At 45.1% G+C, this 22,483-nt stretch overlaps 1 protein-coding gene across 1 annotated transcript in view; it reads right to left on the reverse strand.

Annotated features, from left to right (window-relative positions):
- Armc2 (armadillo repeat containing 2) overlaps positions 1–22,483 on the reverse strand; it is a 103,305-nt gene that overhangs the window by 54,651 nt on the left and 26,171 nt on the right. Inside the window, exons 5-9 of the mRNA XM_038340847.1 lie at positions 16,081–16,157; positions 11,566–11,664; positions 7,870–8,045; positions 3,415–3,517; positions 1,551–1,771 (exon numbers count right to left, since the gene is read on the reverse strand). Of these exons, the coding sequence (XP_038196775.1) occupies positions 1,551–1,771; positions 3,415–3,517; positions 7,870–8,045; positions 11,566–11,664; positions 16,081–16,157 (676 nt within the window). The remainder of the gene's footprint in view (positions 1–1,550; positions 1,772–3,414; positions 3,518–7,869; positions 8,046–11,565; positions 11,665–16,080; positions 16,158–22,483) is intronic.

Consider the following 22,483-nt stretch of genomic DNA (forward strand, 5'->3'; position numbering starts at 1 on the left):
CCCAGCAACCACATAGTGGCTCACAACCATTTGTAATGAGATTTGATGCCCTCTTCTGGCCTGTAGGCAATCATGCAGGTAGAATACTGTATACATAATAAATAAAATAAATCTTAAAAAAGAAAAGAATGTTTCACAAGCCCACCTCGCCGAAATGCAGCGTGCCAGTGGATTTCTGCCTTGTTTATGATCAAAGGAGTTTTTCTTTTTACAGGCTTTTTCAAAATGGAGGACCGAAATCTAAAATTAATAATCACCATAAATATTTCAAGAATCGTGAAGTCGGGGTGTAAATCTAATTTTTATCATGCTCTCCAAATGGTTTAGCACACTCTAAAGGTTCAATCCATCCTCGTTAATTGACAAGCACATTTCAGATCCCATGAGTTATTACATCAAAGATGCTATTATTTGATATATAAATGCTATTAAGGGTAAAAATCTCATCTACAAAAGAAAATGAGAGCTAGACACGTTTTGGTGGAAATAATTTAACTGTGAAATTTAATCTGTCACAAGAGCCATAATAAAACTCTATAACTCAGAGAAAAATTTTTCTTCCTGCTCTGGCTAGATGAATTATACGTGTTTTTTTTTTTTACCTGCTTTCCTGTGGTGCCCAGAGCTGTGGCATCTGCAGAGCCTATGACAGAACTCCACCCAATATCATCAACTCCCTTGTCATTGCAAGCTGGAGATGTGGCTGTGGCTATCAGTCACAAACAGTCTTAGCGTCTGTCCTAGAAATTCTCAGCATCGCACAAACTGAGATGCAAAGAGCATACGCTTCCATCCCCCATGCCGCCATCTCCGTTACTTTTATTTCCTGTGCTGAGGATGGAAACTGGGATCTTGAGTATGTGGGGCCTTCTCCACTGACCTCCTCGTCCTTCTCCACTGACCTCCTCCTCGGCCTTCTCCACTGACCTCCTCCTCGGCCTTCTCCACTGACCTCCTCCTCGGCCTTCTCCACTGACCTCCTCTCCTCATCCTTCTCCACTGACCTCCTCCTAGGCCTTCTCTTTACTTTCTATTTTGAGGAGCCTGGATGAGGTTCAATTCTCCTGCCTCAGATTCCTGATTGGGTGGATTTGACAGGCCTGTGCCATCAGACCCAGTTCAAGTCTCACCTCCCTCGTTCCTTCCCTCCCTCCCTCCCTCCCTCCTTCCCTCTCTCCCTCCTTCCCTCCTTACTACTTCTTTCTCTCCCTTCCTTGGTCTCAAGAAGCCCAGACTGGCCTAAAACTCATTTCTTAGCTGAGAATGACCTTGGACTCTTGATCCCTGCCCCTCTCTCAAGTCCGAGTTCCAGGTGTATACCCCAAGCCTGGCTTTCAGCCTCACATTCTTTGCAGGACAGTGGGAGTGATTATCTACAAACAATACGGCAGGGTCCAAATCCATGGCATCGTCTCAACAGGGCACACACTGACTGGCCAGTGGTCACCACGTTGGATCTCTGAGACCCTGGATCCCCTCCTGCTACAGAGGCTTCTCAACTGTTCCTTTAGCACCATTTGCACCTCTAACCTCTTTACATAAACCCTTACCTGGACTAACAAGTCGCCCCAGTTGGGCAGGCATGCACCGTACTTCGTGTCCTCGTTCATTTGCTTTATCAGCGTCATCAGTATTTCTACCGCACCTTTGCCGATCATCTCAGCAAGGAACCCTGGACTCCCGGAGATGAATTTCAGAGCTCCCATACAGTATAAGAAGGCTTCGGGGTTACGTTGCAGGTCTTCGGCCCTCAGCACCTCCAATAATGACTCTGCCAAAGAGACAGATTTCTGTGAACGTCTAAGGACAACAGCAAATTAGATGTTGGCACACACTTTGTAAAATATATTCATCGGAAGCTACATGCAGATGCTCCCTGCTCCTCCTCAGGCAGCAAAGTCTCAACTATGACAAAACTCCACACTAGCCAGGAGGGCAGAAGGAGAGGCTGTTCGTATGCAAACAAGAAAGCCTTCTTTTATCTAAATGCCATTCCTTGGTTCTTAGTAATATTTACCAGAGCTTTTTTTTTTTAATTTTTTTTGTTTTTTTTCGAGACAGGGTTTCTCTGTAGCTTTGGAGCCTGTCCTGGAACTAGCTCTTGTAGACCAGGCTGGTCTCGAACTCACAGAGATCCGCCCGCCTCTGCCTCCCAAGTGCTGGGATTAAAGGTGTGCACCACCACTGCCCGGATAATACTGGATAAGCCAGAGCTTATTTTTAAGTTACAAAAATGTCAAGTTATTGTCTAATACGGGTAACAAAAGCAATCTAAGAATTAAATGTCAACAGATCGCGAGAAGGCATCTGTTGCTTCTCCTAATGGGACACGGATCTCAAGGGAACTTTAATAGCAATCTGTTACTGAAAGGATCTTTTGGGTGTAGCGCACATGCCTCCCTCCCTAAGCATGGTGACAACATCTATATTCCCAGCGTTAGGGAATCCGAGGCAGGAGGATGGCAGCAAATTTGAGCCTAACCTGTGCTACATTTAGAGCGAGACCCTGTCTCTGTAAACAAACAGGCTGAAGCTTGTGGTAGAGGGCTCATGGGCTTTGTCCTAAATTTGATTCCCACTACTGTTCCAAACAAACAAACAAAGAAACCTTAACAACAAAACCCCGCGGACTGGCCCAGATTACAGCTGATTTGAGCAAGGTCAGATGGAGACAGTGTGTTCAAGTGTAAGAATGCCAAAGAGATCATTAGATTCTGTGTTCTGATCTGTAACTCTCAGTTAAGCCATCTGATGTTGGACATTCTTTCTTTCAACCTTGGTTTCGTCCCTGTGTGCTGAGTTCTTTGTCCCTTGTTACCCAAGAAAGGACCACTTTGCTTTCCACAGCTGCCTCTTCTGCGGGAACAGCACAGCTCCTCAAGGCTTTTCTCATCACGGTAACTCTGTCTACTTAATTATTTAGAGACACGGGAATTGGGCATCATTAGCTAGGCTGTGAATGTAGGCAAATCGTCTGTAGCTCCATAGTGAACCACGTCCAGACAGCATTCTGTAAAAGTCACAACCATCTTTCCAAACCGCCCCCCCCCCCCCCGCTTATTTCTATTATATCAAGAGACTAGAATTTTTGATTATGTCAAAAATTTTTAGGTGTGTTTATTGTAACAGTAAACTCTAGACTTAGGAAATGACTTTTTTAACACAGTATTTCCTCAAGTCATACAACAATCCCTACACACATTGAAGGAGGAAAACCAAAACCCAGTCTGTCACACTAGACTCTAAACGCTGCTTTAAAGCCAGCGTGGGAAGCAGAGAAAGACAGCCGCCAGACCTCTGCATTTCCCTAGAAACTCAATTGTCTCGCTACCCTTCTCTCTCATTTCCCTCTAGGGACTTGACATCTGTGCTTGGGCGCAGCGTCCTCGCCTCCGAGCGCTGAACGAGACTCACCCGGGATGTTGTCGCTCTGCATCAGGGCGTCGTTCTCCTCGCTCCTGCTGATCTTAAATACTAGTTTGCAGACATTCAGAAGGTTCTTTCTGCTCACTTTAAGCTGCAGGGAAAGAACACGCTTGCATTTCTACGGCAGAGGTAAAGGCAGGCTCCACACCACCAAGACCTCCACACTCAGCGCAGGGAGAGGGTTTGAAACATAAGAAATGATCCAGGGAAGAAGCTAGAAAAGTTGGGACCAAGCTGTGACAGCTCTGATATCTAACGTGGTTCCAGAAACACGAACACTTTAATAACAAGAGTTTGTTTCTCACTATGAAACATTTTGCACAGATATGTAAAATGATTAGATGTTTTTTAAAGAATGTGTCAGTGAATAGAGTAATTTATTTAGAACACAACAGTGAAGGATGAAGGGTACCAAAGTCATTATTAAACTGATCTAGAATACCATCAATTGAGGATCAAGGGAAAGAAAATACAAAGGAAACCTGTCCCCTCTGTCAGTTGCATCAAAGAATTAAAACTGATACTTTGGATTAGACTGTGCTGTGCTTATTTGCAGGGCTATTTCTGGAATGCTCTGAGGTAATCATTGTTTGTACTCTCTAAACCGCACAACAAAACTAAGTCAATTAAACACAAGGCAATTTCGAAGTGCGCTTTCTTTTATCAAAATAGAGTGGCTAGCAGAACCAAGGTCTTACACTAGCTGCACTTTTACCTAAAGTAGTAAAGAATGGCCAATAATGGGGAACAGTCTAACACACCGTGAAAGGACAAAAACATTAAATTAAGTAAGCACTCCATAAACGATTACTACTTGTATTTTTTTTTTTTGTTGTTTGTTTTGCTTTGCTGAGGCAGGGTCTCACTGTGTAGGCCAGAATGGCCTTGAATTTACAAAGATTCACTTGCACTGCTTCCTGAGGGCTGGCATTAAAGGTATGTGCCACCGGGCCCACTCTTTTATTATCATTATCATCATCATTATTATCATTATTGTATTGTTTACTTGTGTATATGTATGTGTGTGATAGAAGTGTGTGCGTGTGACAGTGTGTGTGTGTGTGTGTGAGAGAGAGAGAGAGACAGAGACAGAGACAGAGAGACAGAGATAGAGAGAGAGAGTATAGAAGCCAGAAGACAGTTTGTAGGAGTTGGCTCTCTCTCTCTATCACGTGGATTCTGAGGCTCAAACCCAGCCTATCAGGCTTAAAAAGAAAAAGTCTATAATTTCTGGGTCAGGTATGGTGTGCCCTCGGCAGCAGCGTGAAAGACTGTCTGCAGGAATGGGGTCCTCTGAACAAATAAAGACTCAGTATGCAAACGATGGCACAAGGGTCATTATGTTACTATTTAAAAAGTTATCTCCAATATTTTTATTGAGTTTTCAGTTAATTTAAAAAAAGATAATAGAGTATGCCCGAGTTATGTGTTAGATCCACAAATTGCACTGAGCACTGTTCAGGGGTTGTTCCCTAAGGGAGACAACGCTGGACCTGCTGTCTGTGGCTGGTGAGGCGGAGGGAGGCAGAGGGAGGTGCACAGGTGAGCATCTTCACCTCCTGCTTCTGCTCTGGGCCTGTGCACAGTGATCTGAGAACCTTGCCCATCAGGCATCACCCCTGCTCTGCAGACCACCTGCAGAGCCGCCTCTCACTGAGTGTTCGGGGACTGCCAAGTCCCCCCCACCCAACAGCTCTCTGGTCAGAACCCACATGTTAACCAATTGTCAGAGCATTCTCAGGACATAGTAAAGATTCCTTCCCCGCTCAGGAAGAAAACAGAGATGGGAACTTCAAAACTAAGACAGTGATTACAACACGGCTTTATACCCCAGCAAATGAGCTGAGGCAATCAGAAACCCCTTCCCACATCTGGGCCAGGGCAGATGTGCTGGCAGACTCCACTGGGAGGCTGAAATCTCTGACCAGCTCATCTTCCCAGTATGTTTGGGTAGCCTGCACTCTACACCGGACAAAACGCCCCAAGAAATGAACTGAATGCAGCTCTCAGCCCCTCTTCCAGCTTCCATTTGCAGTAAAAAGGAGCAAGGAACAAAAACAAAGTCAACCAACAAAAAACCAAACAAGCGTCTCTGTTTCATCCAAGTATCACCAGTGAGGAGCACTGTGGCCAGCACTGCGGAGGTCAGAGGTGCTGGCTGAGTTCCTGTCTCCTCCTCAGAGTTCAGTGATGGATTCTGGGGGTTTGGCTGCTGTTCCCAGGGCTATGCTGAATTCCTGGGGTGCAGGGTTTCTAGGTAGGGTAGTTTTCTTCTTAAATTAAAAATGAGGCTTTTGTTTTGTTTTCAAAATTAAAGAAGTTTGAAATCATTTCTGTCCTTCCCACTATATCTAATCACAAATAACATATTGGGCATTTCTTTCTGATTCTTATCCCTCTGCAAAGGTGCTAGATTTTTTTATACTTCCAGAATATAGTTGTACTCTGATCGAATATGTTTGTGTTCTTTGAACACACTTAATACAAACTGACATATTTTCATAAGAGTTTTTAAAAATGGGTTAAAATTAAAATGGCTGCCTGGCAGATCTCTTTTGATCCAAAGAATTCAAGAAATTGGAACAACTCACACGCTTATTGCATGTTTTAAAATACTGTTAAATGTTTGAACTGTAACATCAAACTGGTGAGCAAAAAAGTAACCACAAGAAGAAGAAATCCATTGGCGTTCTGCATATCTTTAGCCTCTGTTCATTTTCCTCCACGGTTCTTAGGGTACAGTGTCTTGAGAATTTATGCAGAACTATATCCTAAAGCCTCATCGAAACTGGTCACCCCTGGCATGTTACAGGAGATCCAAGCAGCCAATAGGAAATTGCATACCATTGCTTTGACGCTCCCTTCTGACCTGGTGGCTCTATCGTGGGTAAGAAGGCACCAGCCCGGGAACTAGAGGGGATGGTTCAGTGGTTAAGAACACTGGCTGCTTTTGTGGAGGGTCCAGGTTCAGTTCCCAGCACCCACACGATGGCTCACAACCACGGGTAACTGCAGTTCCAGGGAATCCAATGCCCTCTTCTGGCCTCCACGGGACAAGGCACATACATGGCATACATGCACACGTGCAGGGGCAACACTCAGAAACATCAAATAATCAAAGAAGAAGAAAGCGGCACCAAGCCACTTAACGCTGCATCAGAACTTCACTGCACCTAGATTCCTGGGGGCAGGCAGCATTGTAACCTACTTAAGTTTCACTCCACATCCAGTTCACAAGGCCTAATTCAGTTACACTGTGACACACGCACACACACACAACTGATTTGCCCAGCATCACAGATAACAGTGCTAACATTTTCACTGCAATTAATAGTTCTGTGATTCCTTCTGTCTCCTCTTTTCTTTCTTCCCTTTTTCCTCCCTTTTTTGGTAAATTATGAAACAAAACATCTAAAATCCAGGTGAAAAGGTAAATCCAGTCCCTGAGTGCTGGCAACCTGGATCCTCCCTGGGACAACTAACTCCCTCATCAGAGCCCTAGAATGGAAACACTCTTTTAAGGGCTCATGCACTGAGTCACACGTTCCTACCTCTGAGGAGAGAATGAATAGCTTATGATGACAGCTCAGTAAGCGTGTAGTCTCTACCCACAATTACACAGAAAATGTGGCTGAATATTCTGCTTATGAAAGACTTCATTCTCGAGCTGAAATGGACGTGTTCACTGCACTATTGGGCTTTCCTTCCACTCAGCCCGTTTTCCATCTTCCTCTGCAAACGAGTGAACAGGGGTATTTTCTGTTGTTATCCATTTGTTGTTGACGCTTTCTTAGAACATTCCAGGACAGCTATGGCTTACCTTTTGGTTCTGACGGCTTGTGGCCATGACAACAAAGCTACCCATCAGGCTTTGCTCTGGGCAGAGCTGCCACAGGCTTTTATCTGATCTTGGCCTTTTCTCCTGACACTTTGCAGAGAATTTCTATGGCCACCGAGGGACCTTCCTGTGACCACACGCAGCTGGTTTCCTCTTTCACACTGGTTCACAAAGCACCTGGCCTTTGCCTTTATTTTAAATCATAAGACAATGCTGGGCTCCCAGCAGAAACCACAGGGCAAAAACAACAGACTGCACTGTCCTGGACTGCCCAATCTAGTTGTTTGAACAATTGGACTGGAAATGTTTGCTGATGTAAATTTTTTTCCTTCACTTAACTTTCCTTTTCTCTATCTTCCTTTTCAAATAAATTCTAGGCACAGTCCGGACGCAAGCTTGTTGGAATGGTCCCTATGTTCTCAGCTTTATTCCTAAGGAATCACTTTCTCGTCCAGTTCTGGGATGTGAGTTTACTTTCTTAATTTTTTCCGAGATTCTAAACAGACACAATGCATTTTTCATCATTTTGCAATATGTACAAACCCAACATTTGGCAAAGCACCGATGGTGTGCAGTCTGCTAGAACAAAAGAAAGACAAACTTACTGCTAGGATAAGTTTTGCAAGTTTAAGGCTGAGCGGGTCTGAGCCAGCATCCACTAGTTTATACAGGGTCTTCAGCAGGACTCTTCTTCCCTTAAACTTCTTCCCCAGCAAGCGCCCTTCTTCCAAGGTGTGATGGAGCTGCGTGCAAGCAGCACACGTTGCTTCAATGTCGGCTTCTGTCAGAGCAAAGAGAATGCGTTTTCAGATATGAGAGACACACATCCCCTAGACATCTCCAGATTTCCAGAAGCCAGTCTCCTTTCTCCTATCACTCCCGTCTACTTGACCGCTTTCATCTCTCCGCTCCATCTCCTAGGTTAACGTATTTACTAAACAGTCACTTGGCTTATCTAGAACAAACGCCTTCCAAAGCCTCTCTTTGGCCCCCTGCCAAAGTGCCCTCCACCTGGACTCTCTTCGGTCTCACTGAGGCATGCCATTTCCATTTCTGCCTCCATTTCTTCAAACAAGTTGCTTGACTCCAAAGGAATGAATACTGCCCTGCAGGGCTATTGATTTTTCACATGTGAATAGGCAGGTGTGCTGTGCTACGCACAGACAGATGCTGTAAGTGAGTAGGGATCCTGATGGGCACCCCTGCGTGGCAGAGCAAGGATAACATGTAGATATGGTAACTTCAAGCAAGCTTGCCTCCTGATATATCTGTTGATAACAAACAATGGTATATTCCTTTCAAAATGGCTGTCATCTGGGGGAAGAGATGTAATGACATCCACCATTATCATCAAAGATGGGGCTTTTAAAAAGATGTTAGAAAAGAGGGAGAGGAGAGCATTTTTCTTTGGAGCTGCAGTTCTGAGGGCAGTGATTTTTGAACGCAGTTTAACCAGGAAAGAAACCCCGCACTGGAAGGGAGCACAAGGGGAAAGAAAAGAACTCAAGGTACAGCGTGTTCTTTTGGTTGGGAAGTGCTGCCTCTGACAGACCCCATCATAAAACTTAGAAGTGGGAAGCCGTCTTAAATAAATACCACAGTGTGAGCTCAGACTCCGACAAGGGGGAAGTGTGCACCAGCGAGAGGAAGTGACTCAGGCCATTTTTAGCTCTTTTCAACAATAACATCTAAGAAAAAAAAGCTTAAACCTCAATAGCCAAGTACCCCCCAAAGCCTCTCTGGCGTGCTCTTGAATAGTGAACCGGTGGGAAGCGACCTAGCCCAAGCTGAGACACAGGGGGACCTGGGCTCTGCTGTGGGAAGCACTTCTGTTGTGTTGCTGCGTTTCTCTCCTCTGGCCGGCTGCCTCCTCACTAGTCCAGGCTTTGAGCTGCTCTCAGCTGCCTGGGCCCTAGTCAAGGCTGTTGTAGCTTACAGAGGAATTGGGAAGAAAAGCTCAAGGGTCAGAGCTCCAGCTACTGCTCAAGAAAGCTGTGCCGCTCAGTCAACTGGCTGTAATAGCTGTAAAAGACACCTGGAGTACTGTACTCCACAGGCTGAGGCAGGAGGATGGCCAAGTTCAAGGTCAGCCGGGACCACTTATGGAGGGTGTTTCAAGAAGCCAAAGCAAAACAAAACAGAAAAGCACGAGGCCTCAGAAGATGTTTCTATGAGCTGAAACTGGTTAAGAGTTTCCAGGTGAGACAGTAACGGGGTCACCAAGTAACTTTGCCTCCCAAGTTACTGTTTAACCACAAAGGGAAGCCCAGCAGCTACACAGAGCCGGAACCCAGCAGACACCACCTGACCCAAATGATCAAAATTCACATTTCCAGTAAAGGAAAGGTCGGCACATGGGCCTCCTGCCATGGAACACGAGGAAGTTGCTGTGTTAAGTGTGTGGCTATTCCTGCTCCAAAGGCCCGAGCTGGGTCTCAGCATGAGAAAAGAGGAGGAAAACGGATGGGTGGGATTTTTATACAATAAATGGTCGGGTTTTCTCACTTGTCTCAGGATCCTGAAAGGGCTGTGACCAATGGCTGAAACATGTGATCCAAGGGCTTTCTTTTTCTAGAAAGGAAATCATGGGAGAATAAGCAGAATGCAGGAAGATGTGTATGGTGTTGAACAGTCACTGCCAGATATGGAAGAGAACACCCTGCTTCTAGGCAGGATTTGTATGGCGTTGTATGGTCAGATGTGGGTGAGAACACCCTGCTTCTAGGCGGGATTTGTATGGTGTTGTATGTATGGTCAGATATGGAAGAGAACACCTGCTTCTAAAGCTAACAGTCAGAAAATCGAAGGCCGAAGTAGCTAAGATTTTGGGTTCTTTGTTTTCATTTTGTTTCAGTTTGAGACAAAGTCTCATTATGTAGGCTGACCCCGAAAATGTTAGCAATGTGTTCTCAAAAAGTTCTAGAAAGAAAGAAAAAAACCAGAGTGGGAGCAGAGAAGGAGGAACACATGGAGAGACTGTGAGGCAGTGCTGAGCGCCAGCACTGGGGAGTATGGGAAAGGGCACAGAAGTTTTAATTCTTCTATTAACTATTTTAACTAATGTATTAACCACTAACCACTCAGCGAATCAAAGGAACTGCACAGTGTCAGGGAAACCGGACTTCATGACGCTCGCTGGTTTTAGATTTGTCTAGGGACAAAAATGTGATTATTTCTTTGTTTTGCTTGCGAGTTCTGTTTTTTGACACAGGCTCTTGCTGTGGAGCCCAGGCCAAAATCCAGCTATGGAACACAGCTTCCCATAGGCCTGCTATCTCACACCCTAAATCTCAGCGAGGTCCTGAGTTTGCTCGATTGTAATCGGTGGGTACAGCGCTGGGCATCTACTGACAACCCCACCGAGGGAAGATCTGCCCTCCCAGCAGGCCTCCAACCTGAAGACCTCTGATGGGGTTTCTAACCCTTCTCACTTGATCTGCAGCAGCCCAGACTTCACAGGCCAAGCGAACAGGAAGGTGGAAATAGCAACGCCAGTGGGGAAATGCTGTTGCGTTCACCCCCCAGATCTGGGATGGCAAAGGGTTCCGGAGGTGATGTGGTTTGATCCATCTTTTATTCCAGAGTTTACCTGTAGCACCAAGCTCCTGCTCATAGCACCGAGGCCAGAAAACCTGCCCAGAGAACCCACCCATGGGGAGCACAGCCTAGCACAGAACCATTGTGCACACGGTACTAAGCATGGGGATTGCTCTGTGGCTCTGACCAAGAATCCAGAGGGTTCTGGTTCACCTTTCTAAATGGAATTCTGAAAAAGTTGGGCAACATCCTCTCGGCAGCTCCCCACAACCTCCCAGGAATGCCTCATTGTGGCCCTTTGGAGTGCTGGACAGGACACATCCCAGGCCACTTCTTGAGCTGTGTGAGTGGCCTCCCTGACAGAGGGACTTAGCCTCAGGAGTAGAATCAATAAAACCACAGGCACAGCTCTCGCTGTCCAGGTTGTGTGGCCCATTCAGTTCAAGAGATCTGCTTTTCCTGACCTTCTAGAATGCGAACAGTCTCCCTGAAGGGGCAGAAGTGGCGTTTCTTCAAGGAGAGGAGATGACCTGCTCAACTGGGGAGTTTGGAAGCTGGCTCTCCCAGTACATTCCGAGGATAATTTTACTCACTAACAATTTGGTTTGCATAGTATTTACTATACAGATTTACAGGGTAAGAATCCACGGTATGTTTTCAACACGGCCACAGAAACAATCGTCAAAGTGAACTGAAAAGTTCAGGGCACTGGGAACAGCAAATAAACACGAAGTTTTGATTTAAAACAAGAACTGTTGCTTTACCCTTTTCTAATTCACGCAGAATCGGTTCAATCCGTGTTTTCCAAAAGACTTCATCTACTTCTATTTCTGTCTCCTGTTCCTGTAAGCTGGCTCTTGAGGCTGCAAAGGAATCCAGAGAAGGAAAAAGCATTGTGAAAAAGGACTCATAACGGGGCACACTCAGAAGACGTTCCTCTGCGTTGCTGAAATGAATTAAGAACAGAATCAAATCTCACTTCGCCCTAAGCCCCAACTCTAAGGAGAAACATGGGTCTTCTCATCAAAGTACCCCAAAGAAAACTCGAGTGAGTTAATTCAAAAAAAGTGAACTTACAAATGGGATTAGAATACCCATAGAGCAGAATGCTTTGTAAAGGCTGCTGGCCACAGGAAAGCAAACTGGTTTAAATTACTTTTTTCTTAAAAATTTCCCTCTGTAACATATTACAGACAGCTACATGCACATATATGTATATATACACATACATACATACATATATAAAGACTAAAAGCTGAAACCACTTTATAAAAATCTTAGCCCTTTCAGAACAGACCCTATAGAGGAAGTACCACCAATGCTATGCTTTCCCCGGGGTAGGGGAGATGCCTTGTTCCCCACCCCAACTCTATCATTGACCTGTACAGTGGGTGACCTTTGTCTATCTAGCTTAGACTCTTTCCAGGCCCGTTTCCTCATCAGCAAAGGGGAGAATATTTGCTTTTAGGATTATGAAAGCTGAATGTCACAACAGAGGCAAAACTCCGCCTGAGTGCCACACGTCAGGCGACAGTGAGGATCTGTGAACTTCCTTTCCCTGGCTAAACAAATGGGTGACAGCTGGTGGGTCACCGCCGTGCCACCAAGTGCTGCACAAACTCTAGGGGCAATGCTGCCCCTGACTGCATCCTGGATGTAGAAGAGGGACTATTATGGGATGCACTTTTCTTCTGTTCCTCCTCCCTCCCTCCCCCGTCTTCTGAAACAAGGTCTCACTCTGTCCTGGATCTTACTATGTAGCCCAAGCCAGCCTTGAACACACACAGGAGTGATTCTCCTGCCTTGAGCTCCCAGGATCACAGGTGTGAGCTGGTACACCCAGCTGAGGCTGCTGTTTCGTTGTGTTTTACTTCTGAAGATGACGAAAGTGGAATCCAGGTAGAAGCTAGATCACCCTCCTAAGGTCATACAACTCCTCGCTCTTAACACTCAGCTCCACTGCAAACCAACAGATTAAAAGGCAACAATGTATGAAAGAGAATTCACAGAGAAAGTGGCAAATCAGGATTCCACCTTGTACAGCCAGTATCTCAAGTCACCAACCAGAGAGCTGGAGAGGGCACGGCTACACGGAGGCTTTCCCCAACCTCCTCTAACATCTGCCTCCTGTGCCCCTAACCTGGCACCAGAAAAATCTATACAAGCTGTTGGAAATCATAAGAGCAATCAGAAGATTCTATACACACAACCATCTTATTTTTTTATTTTTACTATTCTTGATTTACTTTCTGGACTTCAGCACTTACATATAGGCATACCCATACACAGTTACATATATAAACACATAATTAAAAATAAGTCTTAAAATAAAAGAAAACCACTGAACTCTTCTCAACCGCCTGTATAAAGCACAGAGAACTCAGGGGATAACCCACAGTGGCTTGCGTTTAAAATTTAATTTGAATTCAGCAGTGTCTGAAATGAATCTTCAAGCCACCAAACAGGAACACCCCCCCCCCCCCCCCCCCCCCAAGCACTGATATCTCCCAGGAAAGCAGGGAAGCTGTACAATTAACTCCTGCCTTCCAGTGCCCATGTCCTGCCCCCTCCAGTGCATTATGGGAATGTCTACTCTCTGCTGCAAGTGTGCTGGCTTTTTTTTAAAAAAAAAAAAAATCAAACGCAGGGCAAGCTGAGCATGGGAAAACCCTGGAGCACCAAAGCAAACCGGGAATTCTTGACAACTAGCCGGTGGTTAAATGGTAAAGATACAATGTAGTCGAAACAGGAAGACTTTGGCTAAGCTATCCAACCCATAAGCAAGACTTTATAAAACAAAACTGAATTGTATTTAGGGGCCTGAACTTCAGAAAGGGAGCAGTGTTCACAACAGGCTCTTCCTTGAGCAGTACCCTACAGCACCGTCCATGAACGCTCCCACTAACAGGACCCATAATGCAGCTCTGGTCAGGCCTGCCATTGCCACTACCTGTGTTTGAGAGATATCCCAAGTTTCAGAACGTTGAAGTTTTTCAGAACGGGAGATAAAAGGCTGTAGACCATCACCTTAGCCTTTTGGATTTTTGAATATGCCTAAACTGGATAAAACACATGTATATGATTCTGAAGTAATATTCAAGCAGTCTAAAACTACAGCTGCTCATAGTCCTAGGTAAACTAAGGTATTTAAAGGTCAGAGTATATAAACAAAATCAGCATTTACGAGTGCAAATGACAACCCAGAAGTTGATAGATAAGTCAGTATTAATAAATGTCCTTGACATATTTATGAAACACTTAAATTTACTAGGAAGGGGGCTGGGGCTGGCTTGGTGGGTAAAGTACCTGTGATTGCAAGTTTAAGCACCTGAGTTTGGATCCCCAACACTGAGAAGAAGCCAAGCATGGTGTTGTACACCTGCAACCCAGAGACAGGCAGTTCCTGGGAGCTTCCTGGTCAGTCCCGTGTAACCAAAATGTGAGCTCCAGGTACGGTGAGAGCCTCTGCCTCAAAAAAACAGGGTGCAGAGTGACAGAAAGAGATACGCGACATGGACTTGTGACATCTAGGGGAGCATGAACTTACTCCCACACACCAAAAATGACTAGAAAGTCAGGTTTTAAGTCTGTATGGTCTTCAAAAACAAGACAACAACAACAACCCAACAAACACCTGTGCGCTGTGCTCTTCCATGTACGGCCTCCTTAGGACCGACCCTTCCAGAGCCATCCAGACTCATTTGAGAAGTCAGCCACACTGTGTGGTCTTCTCTCAGGAATCCCCAGTTATGTGGTCGCGTCTGGCTCTGGTCATTGTCGCTTCTTTATCCCCATGCTGTCCCCATTGCCCCACCACCTCCATTCTAGACATTATTCCCAGTTAATTCTAGAAACAGAAGCATGTGCATGCACACATACTTTGTCTCAGTCTTGGGGAACAACTTGAAAATTTAAAAAAAAAAAACATTTTTATCTAGGCTCACAGTTTGCTAAATATAAAAATTACGATTCAACAGGAAATCGGGTAAGTCAGGCGGAAGTACTGCCTGTTTTTGAAGATTCTGCTGCCTCAGTGGTTACAGTTGCTAACCGCAGCTTTGAGTTTTGGACACAGCTTGTGTTAGGACAGGCTGCTGTTTTTAGCATGCAGATGCAAAGCCCCTGGCAACAGCTGTCTTGGGAATCAGAAGGGCTTAGATTCTTCTGAGCTCTGGATCCACTCCCTGTGACCACGAAAAGCCTCCCTCCTGAGGAGAAGCTAATTTGAAGAGAACACTCCACCCTAGTTTTATCGTCATTTTTATTTGTGTTGAGACAAAGTCTTACTGTGTTGCTCAATCCAGCCTGCAATTCATAATCCTTCTGCCTCTGACTCTAAAATGTCTAGATTACAGATGTATAATCATCCAGCCAGACATAAACTTCTGTGTGAATGAACAAAAAATAAAGAATGTAGCAAACACCTGTGCAGCCCTGACCAGCTTGGTCCAATATTGACATTGTGCCACATGTGAATCTTTTTCTTTATTTTAAGGACTTAAAACCTGGTAGCACTGAAGCCTTCTTGATGCCTACACTGTCCATATTCTTCTGCTTGGGGGGGTCACTGGCCATCAAAATGGGCGTGGCAGAACTTCGTCTCGCCAGACGTGGCACAGAGATCCCTAATTCTTGTTCCCATAACTAACGTTTCATCTGCTGCTTGTATTGACTCCAGTCAATGTTACAAAATGCCCACTGGTTCCCTTCTCACTGCCACATTTGGTTCCATTTCTAGCCCTTGGTCTATTTCCTCAAGCAGAATAAAGCTCCCAAAGGACTTTCATAGTAAAATGTTATAGTTTCACTTAAATAAACGGGCAGTGTTTTTGAACTTGAGTTACAGCAATGTCAAGTTTGGCCATCCTCCAGATATTTTCACTCTGGGATTTCTGTGAGCATCAGACCAAAGAAAGATAATAAAAACTTAGGAAACAAATGTTGGTTTCTGAGCAAGTTGGTTCTAGTTTTGAAGTTGATGAACAGAGAATTGTTAATCGAGATGCAGTGTGGTACTCTAGACCCCCCAAACAGCCTATCCCTTCCACCTGACATTTGTCTTTGAAAAGCAAGTCCTATTGGCTTAACAACATGGAGATGTTGATGGTGAAGGATGCTGAGGCTGAAAGATGCTGAGGATAAAGGATGCCAAGGGTAAAGGGTGAAGGATGTTAACAGTGAAGGATGCTGAGAGTGAAGGATGCCGAGGGTGAAGGATGCTGAGGATTAAGAATGCTGAGGGTAAAGGATGTTGAGGGCCAAGCACACAAGTATCTTACCTGATCTAGCTTCCCGCCTGCTCAGGTCTGAGCTGCTAGGACATGAGGAGGCCCTGGCATGCCGCTTCCCCTGGTCCCTAGGAGGAATGAATGAGAAAGAATGCTATTTTATTTTTATAAACTGCAATAGTTTAAGAGATGGTGTTTAATTGTCTGCTTTAATCTACCTTGTCTTCTAAGATTGCAAGAACACAAGTCTATTGACTTAACAGTATGAAATATAACACTAGAAGGAACAAAGTAATGATGATGATGATGATGATGATAATGATAATAATAGTAATAATAATAATAAAATGCAAAGTTGACTAGGGAAAATCATTAAGGATATAGACCACAAGAGGGCGCTGTTACAACATGAAACAGAGCTGGAAAACAGTGAAGCCAGCCCAGTGTGCCCAAGGTCACACACAGGGTCAGCTCTGGAATGCAGAGCTTCTAATTTTCAACCCACTATTCTTCCCATTGCATCGTGGTATGTCCCAGTCCCACTTTAAAACTTAATTCAATTAATATTCTCTAAAAATATTCATAAAAATATTTGAAATGTTAAAACAAATTAGAAAGTATATTTAGGCAATCCTTAGATGAGAAATATTTTGAGTTCCAAGCAAAAGCGCCCTGGCTTGTCATGGAGGTGCCTGACTTTGTGCTTGGTTGCCTGGCTGCAACTTTCTCAGCTATAGTTGACTTGAGGGTATTATCTTTTTCTCTATCTGTATAAGGTGTGGGAGGGGACAAGAGAGGGCGAAGGAGGCGAAATGACAAAGATACATCAGATACAGCTGTCGGGGCCACGGGACCCATTGTTATCTATGATTAATATATGCAAATAGAAACAGGGCTGGTGAGATGGCCCAAAGGGAAGCGGTGCTTGCCCTGCAAGTCGGGTGACCTAGGCTCGATTCCCGAGTCCATGTAGAGGTGGAAGGGAAGACCCGACTCCACAGTTTACCCTCTGGCCTCCACATGTGTGCTACGATCTACGCTCACACCCATCCTAATGCATAAAACCTTAAAATTTAAAAAAAAAAACCCTTCAATGGGATAGAAAACCAAGGGATTTACTGTATTTTTCATTTCTAGCTATAGCCTGAAGTTTCAATATCAAGAGTTTCACATATATGATGTATGTGTGTATACAAGTGTTTGCATATATGTCTCTGTGTGTGTGTATGTGTGTGTTCTGAACACACACCGAAATAATCAAGACAGTCTGCAGCTTACACACTGCCCCCGAGTACCTGTCCAGTCTCTCCGACTCATGGCCTGGGGTGAGGTTGGCTCCATGACGCCTCATCTGTGCGGCCTCATGCTTAGAAAAGTAGAGCATTGAGAGCAGTCTGCATGCGCACATGCTTGGCAGTCCTGTGCCCCAGCTCCCCCAAAGAGAGAGGTGCTGGACTCACCACCACCACGCATGGTCATCACTGTGGGTAGACACTGAGTGGATGGACGCCTTCCCCAGTTTAAGTTCACATCCTGGGTCAACAGTCACAGCCTCATGACCTTGGAAACCTACTTGGCTCAGGGCTCCCTGACCTTAAACAAAGGCAAGACTTCTGCGTAGGATGTCAGGTGGCACACCAAAGGAACTTAGCAGGTTGTCTGTATTATTTTTGTTTTTCTTTGAGTCTACAGGCACCTAGAGGAACAATCAGTGTCTGATGCCAGGTGGGACAAAGACGTGGACATCAGAAAGGGTTCCAAGTGGCACACGGGACCAGAGTCACGGAAGAGTAGTTGTGAGCCAGAGACCCAGACAACCAGGATGCTCCCGTGCGAGGACACAGGCATCAGGAGGAGGGAAGAAATGGACGTTTGTGTAGTTGGTCCACTCCTGGAAAGAGGACCTAACGGAGGATGGGGTCACCAAGGAAAGAGGTGCTGTCTGGCCAGGCAAACAGCTGTGTGTCCGCAGCTGCTAAAGTTCTGCACAGGCGTGAGCAAGAAAGACGGGCACCAAGAGAAAGTTAGAGCTGCACGGGCTGGACGGCTTAGGAGGTGGCATCAGGGTGTCGGTGAGTTCAAGGTGAGCTGTGTTTCCTGTCTCACAGAGAGGGAGAGAGTGGGGGAAGGGAAACCCCTCCTTCACTGAGGAGAAGCAGATGACCCTGTGTGCACCACAAAACTTGCATGGCTGATGGGAACAAACTTGTATCCCCCATCCCCAGACACCCTTTAAATACTTGAAAAATCTGGAGCTGCTGCCCTCGTCCCTGTGGCTTACACCCCCTCGACAGCTGTAGGTTTCCTCATCTGTACTGAAGGGGGAAGGGGGAAATCGTGGTGCTCCCACCAGGAGGCTGCAGAAGGACAAAGGATGGAATGATCTCTGCTAGTTAACTGCTCACTATTCAGTCCTAAGCCCTTCAAATGCCGCTCCCCACGGGGTCGATCTTCACACCTTCGCCACACCATTTGTTTACAGTCCGCCTGCTTAGGTCCCTGGGAAAGGGACCCTCGCTCGGAGCAGCCATTTCAGTGCTGCAGCCTGACACCTCCACAGCAGCCATGCTGGTCGCACCCCACCGTTAGATCAGTCAACTCCTCTGCCGATATGTGCAGCCAAGGCGGACGTCCCCATGCAGTTCCGACCTCTGCACGTTATTAAATTCCACCACCGTATCGGCAGTGATTTCCTGCCTATCAGATGTATTTATGTCCGCACTCAGTCATCCAGAGTAACTGTTCTTCCCAGCTTCCTGCTCCATGTTATTAAATAGCATTATTAAATTTTTCACAATGATTTTTTTTTGATGTGCCCAAATAAAACAATCCTGGAAATTAGTCACTGGGCTCTTCCATGACATTCTTTGCAGAAGAAGAAAGCCACCATTTCATTAGTTGGGACATCAGTCTACATGTGGAAACTGAATTCCGAAGCCCTTGAATCAGTGGCACTCACTGGCTGACACGACCTAACGGAACTCCGCACTGGGGGCTTTAAGAAAGGTGTCATCAGGGTTTGGGCTGCCCGTCTCAGCAATGCTCTCAGCTGCTGCCTGGCTATAGGTTAAAGTCCTGGTGAAAACAGAAATTTCCGCATGGTTTTCCTGGGGCCTCTCCTCTGCAGCTGCCGTGTTTCAGGAGGCAAAGTCTCCTGGCCCCTGTCATTGACACAGGTCTTATGTTTTACTTGAACTATCAGTACTAACTGTAACAGGCAAATCTGACGGCATTCCTGTAGCCCATGGATGGCACAATCAATCATCCCGACCACATCCACTGCGGGACCATAAATACCCCAAGGAAATAAAATAATAGCTCTTTAAAATATTTCAAAAGTATAGATTTTGCTATAATTCAAGACCGTTCTTCTAGTTATGATGACAGTTCTTCAGTTAAGGATCAGCAAATGTTTTCTTAAAGGAACAGCTAGTGTTTTATACATTTATAATTTGGGGGCTAAGTGGCAAAGTCAAGGATAAATTATACATGTGTGTGTATATATGTATATATAATCCTTTAATATTTAAAAATTTTTAAAATATTTAAACCATTTTTCACTCAAAGACTGTATAAAATAATTTAAAACATATAGACGAACTGTAGGGCCCGGGTCTGCCCTTGTCCCTGGGGCTCATCTTGAGGACAGTTTCTGGTCAGTTGACTAAGCATCCTGTTTGTTCCTGTGCTCCCTCTGCCCCGCCTGGTGATTTGCTGTTGGGCATTGTTGACTCTATTGTTGGTATGGTAATTTCCCACCTGCCTAGGTGGAAGTCCTTGTGCAGCAGTTAGATATGGTAATTTCCCACCTGCCTGGGTGGAATTCCTTGGGCAGGAGTGGGGTACCTAAGATTTTCCCCAAGGCTAAATAAATGGCATTTGGCTGATCTCCTTCCGAATGACCCAGGTCTCTTTGTGTGTTCTTTCAATCTCCAGGCCCTTGTCCGACTCGCGTAAGGTACAGTGGCGCGCGAACTGTACCAAGGGGGTAACACAGAATCGGGTGTTACAACGAACAGATTTGGCTCCTTGGCTGTAACAGTAATAAAATAACATGGGTAATAATAACTAGTTAGATTTTGGTTGTTTTTGATTTTGTTTTGCTTTTTCAAAACAGGGATTCTTCATGTAGCCAAAGCTGTCACTCTGTAGACCAGGCTGGCCTCAAACTCAGAGATCTGCCTGCCTCTGCCTCCTGAGTGCTGGGATTAATGGCATGAGCCACCACTGCCAGGCTACTAATTAGATTTAGAATTAAGAAAAAAGTCCATTTAAGGAAAAGTTCCATCTATAGAAAGTGAAAAGGGAAATTTAAAGAATGATTAGAAGGAAAGGCAAATGCGCAAACTTTGAACAGAAATTTTCTTTGTCTTAAGAAAAAGACATTTAATTTTTAATACTGGCTCCAGCATGATACTGAAGTCGGAAGGCAAATGTCTAGACTTTGCCAGTCACAGAGAGTCAGCTCCGCTGCTGCTGAGGGACCCCAGCCGCAGACAGTATGCTAATGCAAGAGTCCAGCTGGGTTCCAACAAACCTCACCCTCAAAAGACTTTGGTTTACTACTCACTCTGCTAAACCTTGCAGACTACACTTTGACTACAATTCTGGAAAGTTGTCATCAGGGGGTGCTAGTCCCTTCCTCTTCTGACTCAAACTCAGTGACAGGGGGTGGGTCTGGGCTTGGGGGTCTGGGCTTCTTTGTGCACCTAGGGCCACACTTAAGCAACAAGTGTGGGGAGACACACCTGGAGGTGCCTCAAGGCCAGGCTTGTCACCCCAGGACACTCACATAGCAAGTGGGAAGTGACAAGCATGGCAGCTGCAGAACCATTATGCCCCCCCCCATGCCTGTCTTCCCTCCATGGAAACATCTTCAGCCATTTCAGTCACATTACCCCTCTTTCTTCAAAGAATAATGACTTCATTTCTTTTGTGTGTGTGATATAAATAAAATAACATCTATTATTTGGAAAAGATCCAGTAGTAATCTAAAGTACAAAGAAATCTTTAAAAAATCCTCCCAGATCCCACTAGCCAGAAATAAGTCATTATTATATGGTAAATATTGTTCCAGGTACATTTTGCATGCACGCACACACATGAAGGAAAGAACAGAAGTGTAACCAGAAGGGAGGGTAGGGATGGACACAATCATACCATACATTATTCTAATGAAAACACCTAGACAGAGAAGCGAGAAGTTCATGTGAAACTGCAGGAACCGCAGGGCTCCAGAGGAAATGAACCTTCCCAAGAGACGTTAGTTTTTAAAAGATCTCTCTAAAGTTAAGAAAAAATAACGAAGAACATTAGGATGCTGAAAGCATCACTGTGAAACTATTTCAACGTCAGTCTGAGAAACCTGCTTCTCAACCAAGTGGAGAGATTCACAGTCACACTTCCTCCCACACGGGGTTTGGGTGCTCGTATCTGACCACACTGCTAAGGTTTCTGCTCTGAAACCATCACGGTTTGTTCTGGCTTCACAATGTGAAAATAAACTCACCACGGATGCTTTTACCAAATCCTTTTCAATGTGAAGTCTTGAATTCTGACTCATCATTCCAACATCTAAGAATTTTCTAGAAAGTGCATGAATACTCTTCCCAGCCTGCTGCCCTTTGAAGGAAGGACAGATGACTGCCAATACAATCCTGCTCTCTCTCCTGGCACCGAGAGATGCTCAGCTCAAGCTGGAGGGCGATTTGTGCTTCTCTCCTTTCCTGTGGCCCTGAGTGGTCACCGGACGCTTTCTCCACCCAACCAAGAACTACAGAGTGTATCTAGTGCGAGCACTGCTGGAAATGGCATATTGTCAATTTTTCCATATCAGATTCCGTTGGGACGCCAATTGTCTATTTGTGTTTAAGTCTTTACTATAGAAAGTTATCTTTTGATGTATCTTAATTTTTCGTTTCTTTGTTTATTAGCTCTGACTTTCCATGGGTTGTTGCAAACTTTGAGGAAATACGTAGATAACTTGGAAGAGTGCCTGGTCCCCAGTTCCAAGCGAGTCCGTGCTAGGAAGGGACCTAGAGGAGATGGGTGTTCTCTTCCAAAACACAAGTTTCCTCCTTCTCCCTTGCTCTCAGTCCCCCCATTCATTCTCTCGGCTTTATTCTTTCCGATTTCTTCCTGTGGTTTCTTCTGGCTTGCCCCAGCACCGCTCACTCTGCTAGCTCCTTCTATTCTAATTGTTAAGTGTCTTTCTTTCCTCTCCCTGTTCATACATTTCTCTTTCATTTCTTTTTTGAGCTCTGCCTTTTTTGTTGTTTGTTTGTTTGTTTGTTTGTTTGTTGATCTTGAGGGTTTATAAGCTCTAATTTAATTTTCTGGAACCCACAGAGCCCCCTTCCTAAAGAGAGAACAATCCAGCCACCCGTGAACTTCCCGTGAACACTTGAGACTCTCAGGGGCCTTTCTTCCGGGATGCATTTTCTTCCTCTCTCTT

Source organism: Arvicola amphibius, chromosome 8, assembly GCF_903992535.2.
Source record: "Arvicola amphibius chromosome 8, mArvAmp1.2, whole genome shotgun sequence".
NCBI classification, from domain to species: domain Eukaryota; kingdom Metazoa; phylum Chordata; class Mammalia; order Rodentia; family Cricetidae; genus Arvicola; species Arvicola amphibius.